The sequence below is a fragment of the Episyrphus balteatus genome, chromosome 2, assembly GCF_945859705.1.
Source record: "Episyrphus balteatus chromosome 2, idEpiBalt1.1, whole genome shotgun sequence".
Lineage (NCBI taxonomy): Eukaryota > Metazoa > Arthropoda > Insecta > Diptera > Syrphidae > Episyrphus > Episyrphus balteatus.
This window is the reverse complement of record NC_079135.1, coordinates 39,323,041-39,341,555: the sequence shown is the minus strand read 5'-3', so window position 1 is coordinate 39,341,555 and position 18,515 is coordinate 39,323,041. Positions and strand designations below refer to the sequence as shown.

The 18,515-nt window shown below is 31.0% G+C and overlaps 1 protein-coding gene across 2 annotated transcripts in view; it reads left to right on the top strand.

Annotated features, from left to right (window-relative positions):
* Positions 1-18,515, top strand: part of LOC129912612 (opsin, ultraviolet-sensitive) — a 138,783-nt gene that overhangs the window by 85,725 nt on the left and 34,543 nt on the right. For both annotated transcript variants that reach the window (XM_055990916.1, XM_055990915.1), the window contains exon 2: positions 9,117-9,654. In XM_055990916.1, the coding sequence (XP_055846891.1) occupies positions 9,320-9,654 (335 nt within the window). In that variant the 5' untranslated portion in view covers positions 9,117-9,319. The remainder of the gene's footprint in view (positions 1-9,116; positions 9,655-18,515) is intronic.

The window sequence follows — 18,515 nt, the reverse complement described above, 5'->3', positions numbered from 1 at the left end:
CAAGGAAGTAACGATGTGCTTGGGAAAACCTTAATTATCCTAATAACCTATGAACAGATAACGAGACATACATATATTTAAATATAGAAAACTAAATTTTACCTTTAACAATGTGGGTATAACTTCGTTAGAACATGAATGATCTTTAAGGGTATGTGTCAGGGCCAAAAAATGATTAAGACTTTGCGCGAAGCTCTGTAGAATCCACATTTTTGAGAAGATTTTATTGAAATAAACGATTTTGGATTAAGAATATATTTGGTGACATATATTAGTGGCTTAAAAAAAAAAATAAAAATTTTGTAGTTGTCAAAATCAGTAAAAACTATGAAAAATCGTCAAATTTAGATGTGTGTTGTTAAGAACCGCTGGGAAATTCATCAAATGTTATTTTTTTATTTGTGAATATTTTTTTTTTACATAACAACAAATACCTCCAAGTCTCGACTGAATCGTTTTTTTGAAATTTGTTATAATTTGTCTGAAAAAAAATATTGCCAAACCCCGAAAAAAAGGGCAAATTTCCAAAAAACATCAATGCTAGATTTCGCATAACTTTTAAAGTTCAAAAGTTGTAGAAACAAAATAAACTGTTTTTTAAAGCCTGAAAATTCATTAACATTACTGTATTTTTTTTTTTTTTTTATTAAAAAAATATGAGTTTTTGGAACAAAAAATCTGAAAAAATTATAGGTTTGGTGTCTTTTTTTTTTTGTTTTGATGGCGGGTAATCCATAAATAATTTTTTTTAAATTTTTTTATTATTTTAATATGATAAAATATATTTCAGAGCTGGGATCTGTTGATTGTTTTTTTTAATTTTTTGGATCTAACATACTTATAAACGCAGTTGAATATGTCAATATGTATAATGTCGTTGTGAAAGAAGGGAAACCTTGACAATATCAATTTATTTTTTTTATTTTTTTTTGTTATTTTGTCAATAAGTTCCAATAAAAAAAAATATTTTTTCATGCATGGTATATTTAATTTTAATTTTTGAAATTGTGTCTATTTTGCGTTTTTCACCTAAAAAAATTCTTCGATCACGCACACAAATAACTTTAGTTCAACAAAATTCCACTGCTAAATCAGCGCTAAAAAATTCTCTTTTCGCTGTATTCTCTTTTTTTTAATAAATCCGCTCTCATTTTTTCTCACTTTTTTGTTTGACTCTCGTCTCGTCTGTTTTTTTTTTTTGTCTTATTTTTTATTTGTCTCATTTTTTTTAAATGCTAGACTTTGTGGAAGGTCAGATTTTTTTTGTTGCAAGATATTTGCTTTATTTTTGTTTATGGGTGACAGTAATTGTATGTTTTTCGTTTTTGTTTTCAGAGAAGTAAGTTAGGTATGTACTGTTTTTTTTTTTTTGTGCATGGTCATGATTGCAATATTTTTTTTATCGTTGATGAACGAATATTACTTTTCGGTACATCTATAGTGTATAGGAACATAGCTTGCATACATAGTAAAGTAGGTAGAATTAGTTTCGACATAATTTTTTTTTCTTTATTGGTCTGTTCTATAATGAAAAGTCATAAAACACAAATAAAATACATTTTCGGGACATCATCCTGGTCGTGTGCCACTACCAGCGTCCTCGTCCTCGTAACCGACAGACATGGTGTCGTCGGTCGGCGGCGGCGGCGCGTCGCACAGTGGTGCCATTCTTCGTTTTTGCCGACAAAATTCATTTGCACGGCCATTTCTGGACGAAAAGTCATGAAATTTGGTACACTGAATGATTATAGTATGGAGAATACGAAAAGGCTGCCAACTTTTTTTTATTCAAAATGGCGGCTCCAAAATGGCGGAAAGAATGAGCGTTAAAATAGAATTTTCATTTTCAAAACAGTATATAAGCTAGAAATTGGGCTAAATTCATTTCAAAAAGTTGTTAGATTTAAGATTTAGGACTCATATGTTAATATTCATTACAAAAAAATCAAAAAATTTGAAAACAAAGTCCAGAAAATGCCAATTTAGTAAAACACATTTTAAGACCTCTAATTTACGCTATTTCATGGATTTTTTTTTAATTTATCGCAATTTTGAGATCTCTTCTATTTATGTTTCATAAGAAAATTGAAAATATTGGGGTTATATGGTTGCCAACTATGTTTTTAAGTAAATATAAGAAAACATGATATAATGAAAAGTTTCAATGTTCAATAAAACTGAGAATTTAATTTTTCCGTAAACCAAAATATACTTTTCTAATAGATTTTAGCGTTTTAAATTCAAATCCGGAGCCAAAAAAAATCTATGACGTCACGTTTTTGAGATATAAGCAGATAAAAATTAATTTATATCTTCGAAACTTGACGTCATAGATTTTTTTTGACTCCGGATTTGAATTTAAAACGCTAAAATCTATTAGAAAAGTATATTTTGGTTTTGGTCGGCGTGCGCCAGCCATTAGCATGCCTACGTAGATATTGTTGTTAAAAATTTGTAAACACTTTTGGGTAGGATACAATCTATCTACTTTTATTTCTTTCAAGATACTTGTAAATAAAATCTGTATAGTGTATTAATTACTAGTTGGTCTAGGTACCTATCTTGAACATTGGTTGGGTTGAAGAGTAGGTATTTTAAAGGACAATTAGAATTTACTAAATCATAAAATCAAATGGTGAGCGTAATTCTGCAACAGACAGTGAATGTGTCAACAATCAGTGTTATATAATGTATTTACCTAATAATATGTAGTAGGTACATCAGAGAGGAGAAAATTTCATTTTTTGTTTTCTGTGGTTATTTATGAACATTGTGAGCTATTCTAATGCTAGATTCATATTAAGAAGGTCAAAGGCCATAAGAAAAGTATAATTTGGTTTCCATGAAAAATTATTTCTCGCCAATATTACTGTCCTTTACGGAAACATCAATCTTAAAAATATTTTTTTTTGTTTTTTTTTTCAATTTTCCTCAATATTTTCTAAATTAAAAGTATGTATAGTCTTTTCACACAATCTTCAATAAAACGTTTTAATCTTAATAATTGCATCCCAAACTTTTCTAAAATCAAAAATTTTTTCGGTAACTTTTTTGATTGAAAAATAGGCTATTTTTTCAAATTAAATTCGTCAAAAATCCAAAAATTTACTTTTTGCTCAAGAAACATTTTTAGTAGATATAACACATAACAAAATAATTTTTAACCAAGTTTGGTTAAAATCTAACTATTTTTGTAAAAGATAAAAATAAAAAATTGTGTTTTTGCATTTTTTTGAGGTTTTATAAAAAAATGGTTTCTACTTTTGGCACAAATCGTAAAAAAACACGATTTTTGACACCCACCCCACTTTTTCGCCCACCCACCCCCTTTCCCTCAATTTGTTTGTGTGCAATTTATTTTTCCCCTTTCATATACCTACCATTTATCCTAAATTTTCTCACCACCCATATGCTGCTAATAATTTTTTTATTTTCAAAAACAATTGGCACTGGTCTAACACAACTGGCAATCTTGTAAAAAGAAGTGCCACAAAAATATCGGACAGATTTTGAAATTGAAAACAATAAAAAAGAAAGCCATAAATAACCAGTACCTACCTAGTCGGTGCGACGTTTTTCCTCGCTTTGTCCTCATACTCATAATTCATAACAACAACTAATAGATACCTACCTAAATATATACCTACCTAAATATGTATATACCTACCATATATTTATGTAGCGCTCTTACAACCCTTTCAAAAAAATTATTACTTTTAGTAGGTAGCCGTTGTAGTTATGTGGGTGCCCAGCGCCATGTTCCGCGAAATGACTGAGATGATAAATCTATTTTTCCATTGTTCATCATCACCTAAATGATCAAAAAACATTTATTACTTTGCCACCGCATGACGCAGCGCACTGATAGAAAGCACCAATAAATATTTTTCAATATGTAGGTAGGTACCAACCAGCCTACATATTACTTTGTAACACTACTGCGAAAAAAAGAATTAGCTACCTAAATTGAAAAAGTGAAAGGGTTGCGAATCCTGCATAGCTAGATATACATACCTACATAATTATGTACCTACATAGGTACTATAATATTTTTGAAATGTCTGATTTCGCCTGCCGTTTTTTTTTATACATATATTTTTCTAAGAACCTATACAAATATCATTAGAAAACAAAAGATAATAAAACACATGACATAATTAGATCCAGCAAACAAAAAAAAAAGAACTTGTTATTCATGCGTAATACATATTATTTATGTTCATAAGTAAAGGATAATATAAAAAAAAATCACTGTTCTGCGTCTGCCTGCCTAGCATTTTTTTTTCACACATCCCATGAATGAAACAACAAAAATGTATCTCCTTTGCCGTCTGGTTTTTTGCGTCGTATTCTTGTGCATAGAGGTATTTCTTTTCTCTATCTTCTTGTGTGGCTTTCCATTTTGTTTTTGTTTTTGTTTTCTTTTTTTGCTTCACTTTGAGGGAAAAAAGAGTCGAAGAGCAAAAATGTTATTCAAAGCTGTGAAATCATGGCAAAGAGAAGTGCACTAATACATTCAAATTCATTTACATGAGATTTAAGTTGGCTGCTTGGGTAGACCTGCCCTTAACATTTAGAAAATGCTAACAGATTGCATGGGTAGGGTATACAATTTAAATCTATGAGGAAATTGCTTGGAGAGAATTAGTTTTTTCCAGGTAATTTATCAAAGTATTATTGTATTCGTATCTCTATAAAAAGAACGTGTTCTGGAATTGAAATACCTTTTTTTTTTTGTGAAAAAAAAAGAAATAATTTATTTTAATTTCTTTCGAACACGAATTTGTATACCTACCACTAGTACTATTATTCTTTTAAAAGGAAAATTTAGAACTCGCAAAAAAAAATCGAAATTGATAGCTTACAATTAACAAAGATAATAAAGAACGCGAACATATTGGCAAACCTTTCGTTCATTCAATTTAGCTTTTTCCAAATGGCTTATAGTCTTCACGCACGTACTTGCTCTTATGGTAAAAGTAATTCTAATGTTAAAGCTTTACTGAACAAAGTAAGGAACATTTTAAAATTTTATTTTTTAAGGAAGCAATGTAAAAAAAAAATTAAATCTGTTTTTATAATAACACTGGCAAAAAACAAAAAATAGCCGGGAGCAAGAATTTTGTTATGTGATTTTATTTGACTTTAGTGTGCTGAATTCAAAACTGTTTACAGATTTATTCTATCACTTCTAGTTTTTGAGCTACACTCATCACTATTTTCACTATAAACCCCCAAAAACTAACTTTGAATTAAGTTCTTTTTGATGTTTAGTGAAACATATTAATTTATTTTTCAGAAATATGTATGTACATTAGGGTGCTTCTTAAAAATCAATTTTCGAAATTTTAATGGGACACCCTTTCATTTTGTTCTTCCTGCCTTAAATATAAATTGGGTAAAATTTGGTCCAGTTTAATCACGTTCTAGGGGTCGCTACCACAACTCAAAGTTTTGAAAAATACACCAAATTTTGTTTTTTTTTTTTCTCAGAAAATTTAAAAATTTGTAATCAGAATTAAGTACTTTATATTAAATCTTTAACTGTCTTTAAGAAGTTTTGATAAAAATACAGCGGAATAAAAATGAAGTTTAATTTTGAATATTTTTGAATTTGACATTTTTTGTGTTATTCTGTAGAATAGCTTAGTTGAAAAATTCAATGATTTAGAGCCGATTTTTCAATCGTCTAATAAACAGTCAGTTAACTGTTCGACGAATAAAGTTATTAGGCTCATAAACAATCAGATAAAAACATTGAATTTTTCAATCAAGAATAATTTATTCTACAGAATAACAAAAAAAAATTGTCAAATTCAAAAATATTTAAAATTAAACGTCATTTTTATTCATGATTGTTTTTGTTTTCTTGTGTTCCACTGTATTTTTTTCAAAATTCTTTCAAAACAGCTTTGACAACTGACACAATATTTTTTTTGAGATTATTCCTTAGAATAATTTTTATTCGTCTCTGAAAGAAGCAGATAGTTTTATTCTTAGGAATAAGCTATATCTGCCTGTTGAAAAATTGATTTTTTCTCTATCCTTAGGAATAAGTACTAACTGACTGTTTAACTGACTATTGAAAAATTGGCCCTTAATCTGATTGTTTATGAGCCTAATATCTTTATTCGACAGACAGTTTACTGACTGTTTATTAGAAGATTGAAAAATCGGGTCTTAAACGTACTTTGTATTGTAACAAAAAAAATTTTGTTGAAATTGATCTTTTTTTTTTTACTTAAATCTTTAGTGAATGGTAGCGACCCCTAAATTTTAATATTAAAATCGTAAAAAAATACCATACACTATGTTTATATGGTAGAACATAATGCAGGGGTGTCCCATTAAAAAATCGAAAAAAAGATTTTTTCGACCATATAAGAAGCACATAATGTTGGTTTTTTTAAGTCCAAATCAGAAGACGAAAACTGGAATTTGGTTCAAAAAACCATTCATTACTTTTTCTTTTTGAATATCTTTGAGCAAAAAAATAATTTTTGAAAAAAATAAATACCTTAAGGACGCTTTAATATGGCGTTTTGAGATTGCGAAAATAGTTTTGCAAAAAAATAACTAAACTGTGATGTAATTCAACGTCAAATGTTCCCAAAAAATGCGTTTTTAACCTGTTAATTACTCAAGTATTTCAAAAACGTGACGTGCCAGTGAATGTTTGACTTCGGATTCGGATTCAGCACACAAAAATCCTTTCGTTTTTTAAAAGTTTGGTTCAAGCTCTATTTTCGTTGCCGACCAATATATTTAATAAAACATCATTTTAAATGGGAAACCGACGAAGTTACGAATACCAGAGTTACGGGCGACAGAGTTACGAGCGTCAAAGTTACGCGAAACCGAAGTTACGAAAAACTAGAGTTACGAATTCTAAAGTTATGTTAAGCTATAGCATGTGATTTTTGGGTTGGCAACAATTGCGAGGAACGGCATGGAATTATGGAAATACAAACAAGAGATTAACATTTTTCTCATTGGTCAGAACTAAATGAGTAAAGCGAAAATGGATGTTTATTTAATCTTGTAAAATTTTGATTGGATAGGTATAGATATACATATATGGTTTTGTTTTTGTGAGAAGATCGCAAAAACGTTGAAATAGAAAAAAAAAACATGAAAAAAAAAATTGGTGAAAATTTGAGCCGTCCGTATCATCGGTGTTTTTTATTTTTATACATGATATGATGTGTTACAACAGAACAGCTAGACGATCAAAGATAAATTTCCTACAAATAAGATCTGATTGAAAAATTTCGTCAGACGAGCCGTATTCGAGTAATTAAGCTTCTTAAATCGAAGTGTTTTTTTCAATTTGACTGTTTCACTTTGGAATTTTGTGATGAGCAAATAAGTGAATAGAAAAATAAAACCACGACAGATTCTTATAGGAAATTTAATTCTCTACAAAAAAGGTCTCATAGTAATTTTCCCTAAATTGAGTTCTGAAGAAGTTATTCACGATTTAAATCAAGAAAAAAATTAAAAAATCTCGATTTAAATCGTGAATAACTTCTTCAGAACTCAATTTAGGGAAAATATATATATATAAGAAAAAATGAACAGAAATTTTTTTTACTTTCATCGTCTAGCAGTTCTGTTGTAACACATCATATCATGTATAAAAATAAAAAACACCGATGATAGACCTCTTAAAATTATTTTTAACGGCTCAAATTTTCACCAAATTTTTTTTTCATCATCCTGAACAAGATTTTCGAAGTAACTTTCAAAAAAAAATATTTTATTTTTTTGGCCCAGTCTAAATTGAATTTAACTTCTTATTTGTCCAACTAATATTGCAAATACGTATTTTTTTTTTTCTATTAATTAATATAATTATTCATAGCGTATTTTGTAATACCCACTTTGTTATTATTTATATTAAAATAATAACCAAACCACCCCTTTTTTTACAGACGTTATTTTGGTGTGGTGAACTGTTGTTGCAATTGTTGCCAACCCAAAAATCACATGTCATAGCTTAACATAACTCTAGTTTTTCGTAACTTCGGTTTCGCGTAACTTTGACGGCCGTAACTCTGTCGCGCGTAACTCTGTTATTCGTAACTCCGTTACCATTTCGTTTTAAATGATCTTTTACACAAAACCAAGTATTCCATTTGAATTCTTGTATGTATGTAAAGGAATTTGAAAAAAAAAATTGAAATTCGTTATAGTCGTTTTTATACATAAAAATTTTCTAACATTTTTCAAAAAAAAAAAAAGTAGGTATGCCATTTTTAAGAAAAACACATAAAAACGACATTTCGATCAAATTCATTAACTCGTTTTTTAAAAATTGATTTTTCAAAAAAAAATGTATAATATTTTTTAAAAATCCAAAAATGTGTTTCTTGAAAATTTTGTAAAATGTTTATATGTATGTATATTGTATAACCATTGTTTTAACGTTTCTGTTACAGAAATTTGGTTGACATTGGATATGTAGTTAACGAGAAATTCATAAATAAAAAAAAAACGCTCTATGGCTAAGGCGAAGTACTTTCATAAACCGTGTTACTTATATTCAACAAAACTTGAAAAAAAAAACCTAATCTGTTTACATAGCCAGGATAGTAGCAACCTGTTGGTATGGAACACTGGCTGATAGAGGAGCATACTTCTACCAAGAATAAGACCTTGATGAGCTTCGGACACAACAAATCACTTCATCCACAATTTTCATCGATAAAAAAGTTTTCCCCTTTCAATTTTATATCCGGTATAAGTTAGCATGATTTACTACCTCAATTTCATACAATTTACCGTAAATAAATTCTTCGAATTTATACCTTCTGTTACTACTTGATTCATTTGAAATTTAAAACCTTTCTAACCTTTTTTCTGCTTGTGTGAGTATCATTTCACTCGAATGCCTTTATCAATTAAGTCCACGAAAGAAAATCTTTAACCCGATTACCTAAGTGATCCGATGCACGATGCCAATATGGTCGCCTCTTGGATAGTTAGAAATTATTTGAAATGTCTCACTATTGTTTTTTTTTTCTCTCGATTCCATTTCATTTCTCAATTAAATCAATTCAATTGTATTTGCTGATGATTGTGTTTTTTTCTTTTTATTTTTCTTCCGTAAATAGATATCTCTACTCCTGCGTTCCAACAGGATTCAACTTAAATAAACAACATAGCTTGGTATACAAAGTAAAAAAAAGAAAGAAAAAAATCACCTACACCTTAGTTCGCTTGAGTGACGAGGACGAAAACAAGGACGACGCTAAACAATTACTTATCTAATTAAAAGTTACCTTGGTTCACAAATGGATGAGAAAGTGAAATTGAAATGGACAAAATTGCAAACACAACAACAACAACAAAAACAACAACAACGACTACATCATCGACACCTGAACAGCTGGCGCATCAGGATTTCATCGGCGTGTATCCGTTTAATATATTTATGTCGTCTAGTATTGTTTCTAGACCGAGTTTCACTACTGTCATCGCAATTCCCATGGAAACTACTCGGACTTCGTTGTCAACAGTGACGACTATGAAAGAGATGACAGGCACAGTGATGGCATCAACTGTTGGTGCAATAGCACCAACAACTACAACAACAACATCCACCGAAAGTCTGTTTATGTCATTAAACATGACTACCAACCAAACTCTACGGTGAGTTTTTAAAATTTTATATTTTTTTTTAGATTAAAGGAGCTAGTGTGAGAGTTGGGTACTTAAGGTTAAAAGAATTTAAGTCGAAAACATAACATTCAATATGAAGAGGAGTAAAAGTTACCAAAAGTACTTATACAAAAACCCGCAACATGTGTATCGAATCTTTTTTTTTTTGTTTCAAAATGTCGAAAACATAACATGGAATTGCAAGCAATAATCAAGGTTAAAGGTCAAATGGTGCCTTGTTTTTATGTTTCAAAAGAGATACAAAATTTTGAAGTTCAAAGGAAGGACTTTCGCCTCTGGGGTATTACCGATTTTTCAAAGCCAATGTCTATGAAGATTTGATCATTTTCATTAAAAATGTATGCATACCATATAAGTATTTTATGCTCATTTAAACTGAGTTTTATATGTGTGTCAGCATGTATGTCTATTATTTATAGACTAGGTTTACTTAAATAGCGCTTTCTAGAATTAAAATGCATGTACAATCATAATTTTAGATTTTTAAACTATTTTTTTGGTTTGTTTAAATTACTCTGCGGTTACTCGTATAATTTGGTAAGGTATTTGTAGAGCCACTGAACATCAAACCTCTACTGCATACGAAGCCAAATATGGTTTTGTCTGTTTGTATGCACTTTTCTCTTCTCTGTCACAAAAAAATGGTAAAGATTAAATACAATCCTCTTCTTTGTGTTTCTGAGAACCCATAGAGATAGTTTTTTCTTGTGTCCGACACAAAATAAAGGTGTATTTTATGATCACAGGTGAGTCGATCAGTCGTGTGGATTTAAATCGAAAGTGTAGACTATATTCATACTTTAAGTGTTAATTACTGCGTTTGTTTGGTAAGAAAAGTGGAATTAAAAATTTATTTTTGATCGATTGTCTTATTATGTATGCTATGAACGAATTTTTATTGAAAAAAAATTATTGGCCTGGTCTTGAGAGGGCAAAAAGTACGGAAGCCATATTTGGCTTCGTATGCATTAAGGGGTTGTAAATCTACACAATTTGTTAAATTTTTTTGTTGAAAAATTTTGTTCCTTTACATTTTTATTTTGCTTGGAAGCTATGTTTTACTTCAGAAATGGAGCCCCTTCACTTTTAGAGATATTTTTTTTATGTTTACCCCATTTCCAGGGGCGTAACCACAAAAAATTAAGGGGGAGGGAGGCTCACCTATAATATTTTTCAATCATTTTATTACTTTTAAGTTTATTTAAGATCTAGGAGTGGGTGAAAATGTTGGAGCAAGACTTACTTTGACAGTGGAAAGAATGTGAATCAGAAAAAATATATAAGTTAACACGATCTCCTAGGTCGTCAGCGGAAGCGACGGTCGTGTATGTCGTCGTCGTCGTCGTCGCGTCGTCAATATCATCGCCGACATACAACATTATATGCTGACACAACGACTTCTATAAACGAAGTCGTTCACACCGTCGTCAGCCACAAAAAAGATAGAAAGCAATGTGATATTTTGCACACGCTGCAAAATATTATAATTGCTGCACCAGCAGCAGGGTAGAATAGAATTAGCTTAGAACTTAAGTCTTCAGTCTTTAAAGAGATTCGAATAAAATATCATATACCAAATACAAACGTATTATTATTACTGGCGCCCAACTTATAAAGAAGCTGAACCCACCAAGAAGCTGAACCAAGATTATTTGGAAATAATTAAATATTTTATTGAAGCTGCATCATATTTTATTAAATATGTTCAATAATCCGTGCCTACCACGGAGAAGAAGACTACCAACACACACGCATGACATGCCAACCAACAACACCAACCAACGATCGTGTGTGTTTCCTTATTCTTCCCTCCCTCTCTTCTCCTCAGTATTAACAAGATCTCTCAATAAAGAGGACGTCCAGTCCTATTCAAAATACAAACTTGGTTTTTATTTATTATAATTACGAATTAAATATACAGTCCGCTAAAGTTATGAACAGATTATTGTACACGGTCCTTCGTAGCCCAATATTGAGCTATGCACCTCTTAAAAGTACATTCATTAGTATAATGCAGTGCCATTAAAAATAAAAAATATATTTCAAAATAAAAAAAAAAAAAAAAAAAACAAATCAACCACCAAGTGAGAGTGCGAAAAATTAATTGTAAACAAAATATGTACATACAATACAAAATAAAAAAAAATATACAAACAGAAAAACAAGAAAAAGAAAATAATTGTGTGGAGGAGATAATTTCGGTGATATCGGCTAGATACAATACGCATTTTAGATGAATACAATCAAAGTTTTCTATTCCAATACGAACTGACAACGAACAAATGCTTGGATTTCATGGATCATGGATGTCGAAGTAAATGATGAGAAATAAGGAAAAATCAACGAGCTGATCTAGCATGTTTCAACAAGACAGAATTCTTTGAATACATTTCACATACATTCATATGCGATGAAACAAATGTAAGTAGGTAACATCTGTCATGATTTAACAAATAAAAAAAAAAAAAAAAAAAAAAAAAACTTTCAAATAACAATATACCTACCTACTTAACATTCCATACTCACATATGTACATCATACATATTTAACTACCTACATACAAACATGTTTAAAAACTGCTAACACAATTGCAAGTTTATTGGTTTTATTTTATCAAAATACCTATCATTCATGACAAACAAAAATAAACATTATAAATATCATTATTTTCTAACAAACATACATACAGACAAGAAATAGTTTTCCTATCAACACATTTTATAATACATAGGTATTTTATGTATGTTAGTATTTTATTACAAAATGCCAAATTATAGTAGAGATACCTACTATTGTATCCCTCTCCATTTTCATGTATCCAAATTCGTGAATAGTAATTACAATTTCTGGTAGTTAATAAACATACTACACAGGCACAAAAATAAAAAAAAATATATAGGTACAAACAAATAATTTTCATAATGTGTCTCATTTCTCATATTCAATTCGATCACAAAACAAGAGCAAAAACCAAAAACAATTTTCATTCATCTCCCACATCAGACAGTAGTAGGTAGTTTTCAAATTTATTTTTAGTTTTCTGAAGCAAAAAAAAAGGCAAAAGTGATCAGTTTTCTGCTACCTGCTTGTTATGAATATCATTTGAATACCTAGCTGAAATTCAAAATATTTATAACTGCACGCAAATGATGCATGTAGAAGTAGGTATGTACCTATTTACATGAGCAATAATCTTCTTCAGGAATTATGATTGTAGGTATATTTTGTCATTTTTTGCGCGACTAAAGGTTTGTTGTTGTTATCCTGATGGTCTGTTTTGGTGCAGATGTTGGAATAAAAAAATCCCGTTAGGTCATCTTCATTTCCCTTTTTTATGTTTAGGACTGTAGTAGGTATAGCAAGAATTTCGTTTTCGTCAATCCTTTAGGGTTACGTTGTTTGTGTCGCGTGTCACTACACATTACCCCTTTTTGTTGTTGTTCTTTTAGATAGAGAATTGTTTTAATGGCCCAGGTAGCTTTGTGATCCATCCATCAATCACAGGCTAGGCGCACAGGATTGTTAGGATTTCATTTTTGGTGAAGACAAATTTCATCAAGTTTTCACCTATGCATATAAATTCCCACATATAGATAAATTTAAAATACATCAAGACTTATAAAAAGATGAAAATATACAAGAAATAAGTAAGAAATTCATTTGGCAATAGACATAAAGCAGATACCTGATGCATTAATAGGTCATGCCTCTCGAAAGTTTATGTCTATCAAAATCAATTATTTTACTTTTCAATATACCTACACATCCACGTATAATTACAGGATCATTTCATGTCAAGCCAATAGTAAATAAATAGCTACATGCGCACCTAAAATCATATATGTATTTACATAACAAACCTTGCATTTATGTAATGTACCTAAATCATATTTCCGTTTCAAATATCCGCATGCGGGCATGAGATTAAAATTTGTATTATAAACACTGAACCGATTTCTGCGTTCAAATAATTAACAACCATGACAGATTTCCCCAATAAGATTTCCAATAAGGAAAAGCAAAGATTTTAAAATTCGATTATACATTTAAAATATAATTCAACCTCAGAACTGACAACACAAGAGACATCGCTCTATGGTGTCGCGGTCGCGTATACATGCATCAACCACCGAAATGTATAATTCTATGTAGGTAGATGGTAGTGTATTTTGCACTATGTACATAGGTATGCAAACGATCTATTTTGCTTGAAAATCTATCCCATCTTCTCCTTTCCTATTTTTTATGCGACCAACTTGGTGGTGCAGCTGTTGGAAAAGAAAACCCCGTTAGGTCATCTTCATAGCCCTTTTCTATGTGTGTAGTGAGAATTTTGTTTTCGTCAGTCATTTAGAGATACATTATTTGTGTCGCGTGTCACCACTACACATTAGCCTTTTTGTTGTTGTTCGTTCGAATGGAGAATTGTTTTTATGCCGCAGGTAGCTTTGTGATCCATCCCATCCAGCGCAGGCGAGGCGCACAGGATTGTTAGGATTTCTTTTTTTGAAGTCTAGATAATGTTGTTTTCTATTAGTTACCTATATATAATCTCGCGACGTTTAAGTGTCTGATATTTGTAGGTATTGCTTTTTTTTTTTTTCTTTTGGGTGACTATACTTCCAAGTTTTTATTTGTGATGACTGATGATTCTGATGGGTATCTCTGATTCTGGGTCCCTGTGCCTATAAAGCAATGCTAAATTTTATTATGATTAAGCGGACGCATGATTGTAATTGTCTTTTAAAAGGAGACAGTCGAGAGGTACATAAAGAAATGGAAATTCGTTTTGTAGAAGGTACGTTACGGACCTATCTAAGATCTACCTACCGATCTTATTAAAAAAAAAAAAAAACATGATGAACGAAAGTATGGGTTAAGATTCGTGTACCTACATTTATACATACACATATTACTTTGCACATGCTCATACATACACATATAGTGCATGTAGTATACATAGGTAACTATTCAGGATGAAATTGAAATAAAAAGAACAAGAAGCCAATTTTCATCAAGTTGAATTTCTTTTTGGCGTAAGCTTGTGCACACGGAAGGGAGAAAAAAAAAAAAAAAAAAAAAAAAAATACCTACATAAAAAAAAAAAAAAAAAAAAAAAACAAAAATACCTACCTAACTCGACAGAAAAATTACATAACTTAAATTGCTCGTTAGAAATAAAAAGATATATCAACCACCGAACTTTTTGTATGCAGGTTCCGAGACCTACATGGGTGATAGTTATGTACACTTTTAATCTTCGAAAATATCAAAATCTATTTGCATCGATTTGTTGTTGCGGAATACGTCATATATCGTGCAGGGTGCAGCTGTTAAGAAAGAAAATCCCGTTAGGTCCTCTTCATGTTCATAGTCCTTTTGTGCGTAGTAAAGAACTTCGCTTTCCATGATCAAGAAAGTATACCTACCTACATTTTTGGTCACGTAGGTACACAGTTGGTTCAAAACCCTTTTTATTTGTTGTTTGAGATTGGGGATTTGTGTTTTGCAGGGCAGGTAGGTTGGTATCGTTGTGCAAAATTCTTTTATGAGGGAATCATAATCGTAGATCGCTGAGACAATTAGGATCTTTGAGTTTTATTTTTCGCGCTGCTTTTGTTTCGAAACTACCTAAAGGTAGTCCTTTTGCGCGGTGAGCCTGGGTTGAATTGAATTGTTTTGTTTTCTCAAGGCGTTGGTAGGATAATTATCTACCTACTTGTTTGGGTAGGAGTGACACCTTTTCACAAGTCACAAAGTCAATTTGGGTAACTTTTTTAATCCTCATAGCTCAGAATGAGAAAAATGGAAAACAAAGTAATAGCGCTTTCCATTTTATAGGAAAAGCATAATATTTGTCATTTAAGGCTCTTAACATTTATACAATACATATTAATATTGTCCATTTATTGTTATATATACAAAACGTAGGCGTTTATATACTAATTATAAGCAAAATCATACAAACTATGAAAAAGAGTCAGTGCAAGCTGAATTATAGAAACGCAAGATCAATACAAAGCATTTTTTTTCCAAAAAAAAAAAAAAAAAACACAAATAATGCACTTTTAAAACATATTAATTCATGATGAGCGACTAAATAAACAATATAACAATGCAAAATAATATAGGCCAATTTACATTAAGGTAACAAAACATACATATTAAACCAACAAAACAAATACAGGTGCATTTAAAGTTCACTCCCATCCAAACTAAAATTTCAATTACATTTCACTCTTTTGTTTCATTTGTTTTCTAAGAATACATTTCATGTGTTAATTTGTCTATCAGGGATTTTATTTGACTTTATACTTTTGTCCTTTTCTCAGTCGATTTTGAGTGTACGTTCGCAGGATGAATCGTTTGTTCTTGAGACAAAATTCATCCCAGCGTACATTCTTCCGGTAAGCAGTTACCCACAAAGGGTAACCTATTCACATTTACAATTTGAGACAAATTACCTCACAAATATTTTGAGTTGTCTCTCCAAATATTACACAGATAATAGGTTAGGTACATCGAATTGTACGTCGAGCTTTAAGCTACATATAGAGTTAATGACAACTGCCATATTTCACCATTTAAAAACGTTTCTTGACCTAACTAAAGGTTTGTTAAACACTTATGCACTTAAACACAATTGAACTCAATTCAATTAATTTTTCATTTGAAAAAAACTCACATTTTTGTAAAAAAAAGACGAAGATTTGAAACATAATAACATAATAACAAGAGGATTTGCCTGCATAATGTGAAAACACTCATTCTTTAAGGAAAGTTGTTGCCCACAAAGGGTAAACTTTCGATATTTCATATTGAGTGTGCGTTTTTACAAAATGCACATTCTTCCAAAAAAAAAAAAAAAAACAAAAAAAAAACAAAAAAAAAATTGTTACCTACAAGGGTGAATTTAACATTTTGAGTGTGCGTTCTTACAAAACGCACATTCTTGCAGACAAGTTGTTGCAAAGGATAACCTTTTATTTCTTATATTTTCACTTGGAGTGTACGTTCGCAGGGTGAATCATTTGTCCATGAGACAAAATTCATCCCAGCGTACATTCCTGCAAAAAAAGCAGATCGCCTATATAGGGTGTCCTTTTTACAATTCGATTTTGAGTGTGCGTTCGCAGGGTGAATCATTTGTTCAGGAGACAAAATTCATCTCGGCGTACATTCTAACATGAAAACAAGATAAAGCACTTGTTAAAGAGACTAAATTCAGACAAAAAAAAAATCAGTATCCATTAAAACTGCTCAAGAAAAGGCAGCTACATCAGATCGATCGCATTCATTAAAAAGGGTTTAGAAATTGAAAAATACTAAATTTATAAGAATAAACAAAAGTTCTTCATTCACACCTATGCAAGAGACCTGTTTAATTAGTTATTTTCAAATAACACAAATTAACATAGGAATTAAATCATTGGAAGCAGAGTCATAAAGCAAGCTCAATTAACAAAATTCAGCAAACCAAGCAAATCAAATCATAAAAAAAAAAAAAAATCAAAGACTATCATGCAGAACAAAAATGCTAGTACATTAACATCTATGTACATATGTATCTATATGTAATATGATAGGTCTATTGCGCAAGAGCAATAAATACATTAAAAAAAAAAAAAAAAAAAAAAAAACAACACATTTTAATTTTTGTATTCGCCAAATATTAAACAAATTCAAGTATTTATTTACATCACATCACATACTATACAAAATAAGGCACACAAGGTTGGTGTTCGGGGTTTGACGTAAATATGAATTAATGAATACAATTTTCTTAAAGGGGCTACTAGCGTCTCTCATAACGTATCTTAAGTTGTTTCCTCCCTTCAAAGAGAAATTGTTTGATTTCCACCTTTTTCTTGATTGACGTTGGGTTGACATTGGGTTGGACTAGGAGTGTGCATCCACACGAGGTGCACATTCTTGCAGAAAAGGATCTACCTACAATGGGTAACCTTTTGACATTGGGTTGGACTAAGAGTGTGCGTCCTTACAACGCGCACATTCTTGCAGAAAAGGATCTACCTACAATGGGTAACCTTTTGACATTGCAGAAAAGGACCTACCTACAATGGGTAACCTTTTGACATTCAAGAAAAGGACTTACCTACAATGGATAACCTTTTGACATTGCAGAAAAGGACCTACCTACAATGGGTAACCTTTTGACGTTCAAGAAAAGGACCTACCTACAATGGGTAACCTTTTGACATTGCAGAAAAGGACCTACCTACAATGGGTAACCTTTTGACATTCAAGAAAAGGACCTACCTACAATGGGTAACCTTTTGACATTGCAGAAAAGGACCTACCTACAATGGGTAACCTTTTGACGTTCAAGAAAAGGACCTACCTACAATGGGTAACCTTTTGACATTGCAGAAAAGGACCTACCTACAATGGGTAACCTTTTGACATTCAAGAAAAGGACCTACCTACAATGGGTAACCTTTTGACATTGCAGAAAAGGACCTACCTACAATGGGTAACCTTTTGACATTCAAGAAAAGGACTTACCTACAATGGGTAACCTTTTGACATTGCAGAAAAGGACCTACCTACAATGGGTAACCTTTTGACATTGCAGAAAAGGACCTACCTACAATGGGTAACCTTTTGACATTCAAGAAAAGGACTTACCTAAAATGGGTAAGCTTTTGACATTGCAGAAAAGGACCTACCTACAATGGGTAACCTTTTGACATTCAAGAAAAGGACCTACCTACAATGGGTAACCTTTTGACATTGCAGAAAAGGACCTACCTACAATGGGTAACCTTTTGACATTCAAGAAAAGGACCTACCTATAATGGGTAACCTTT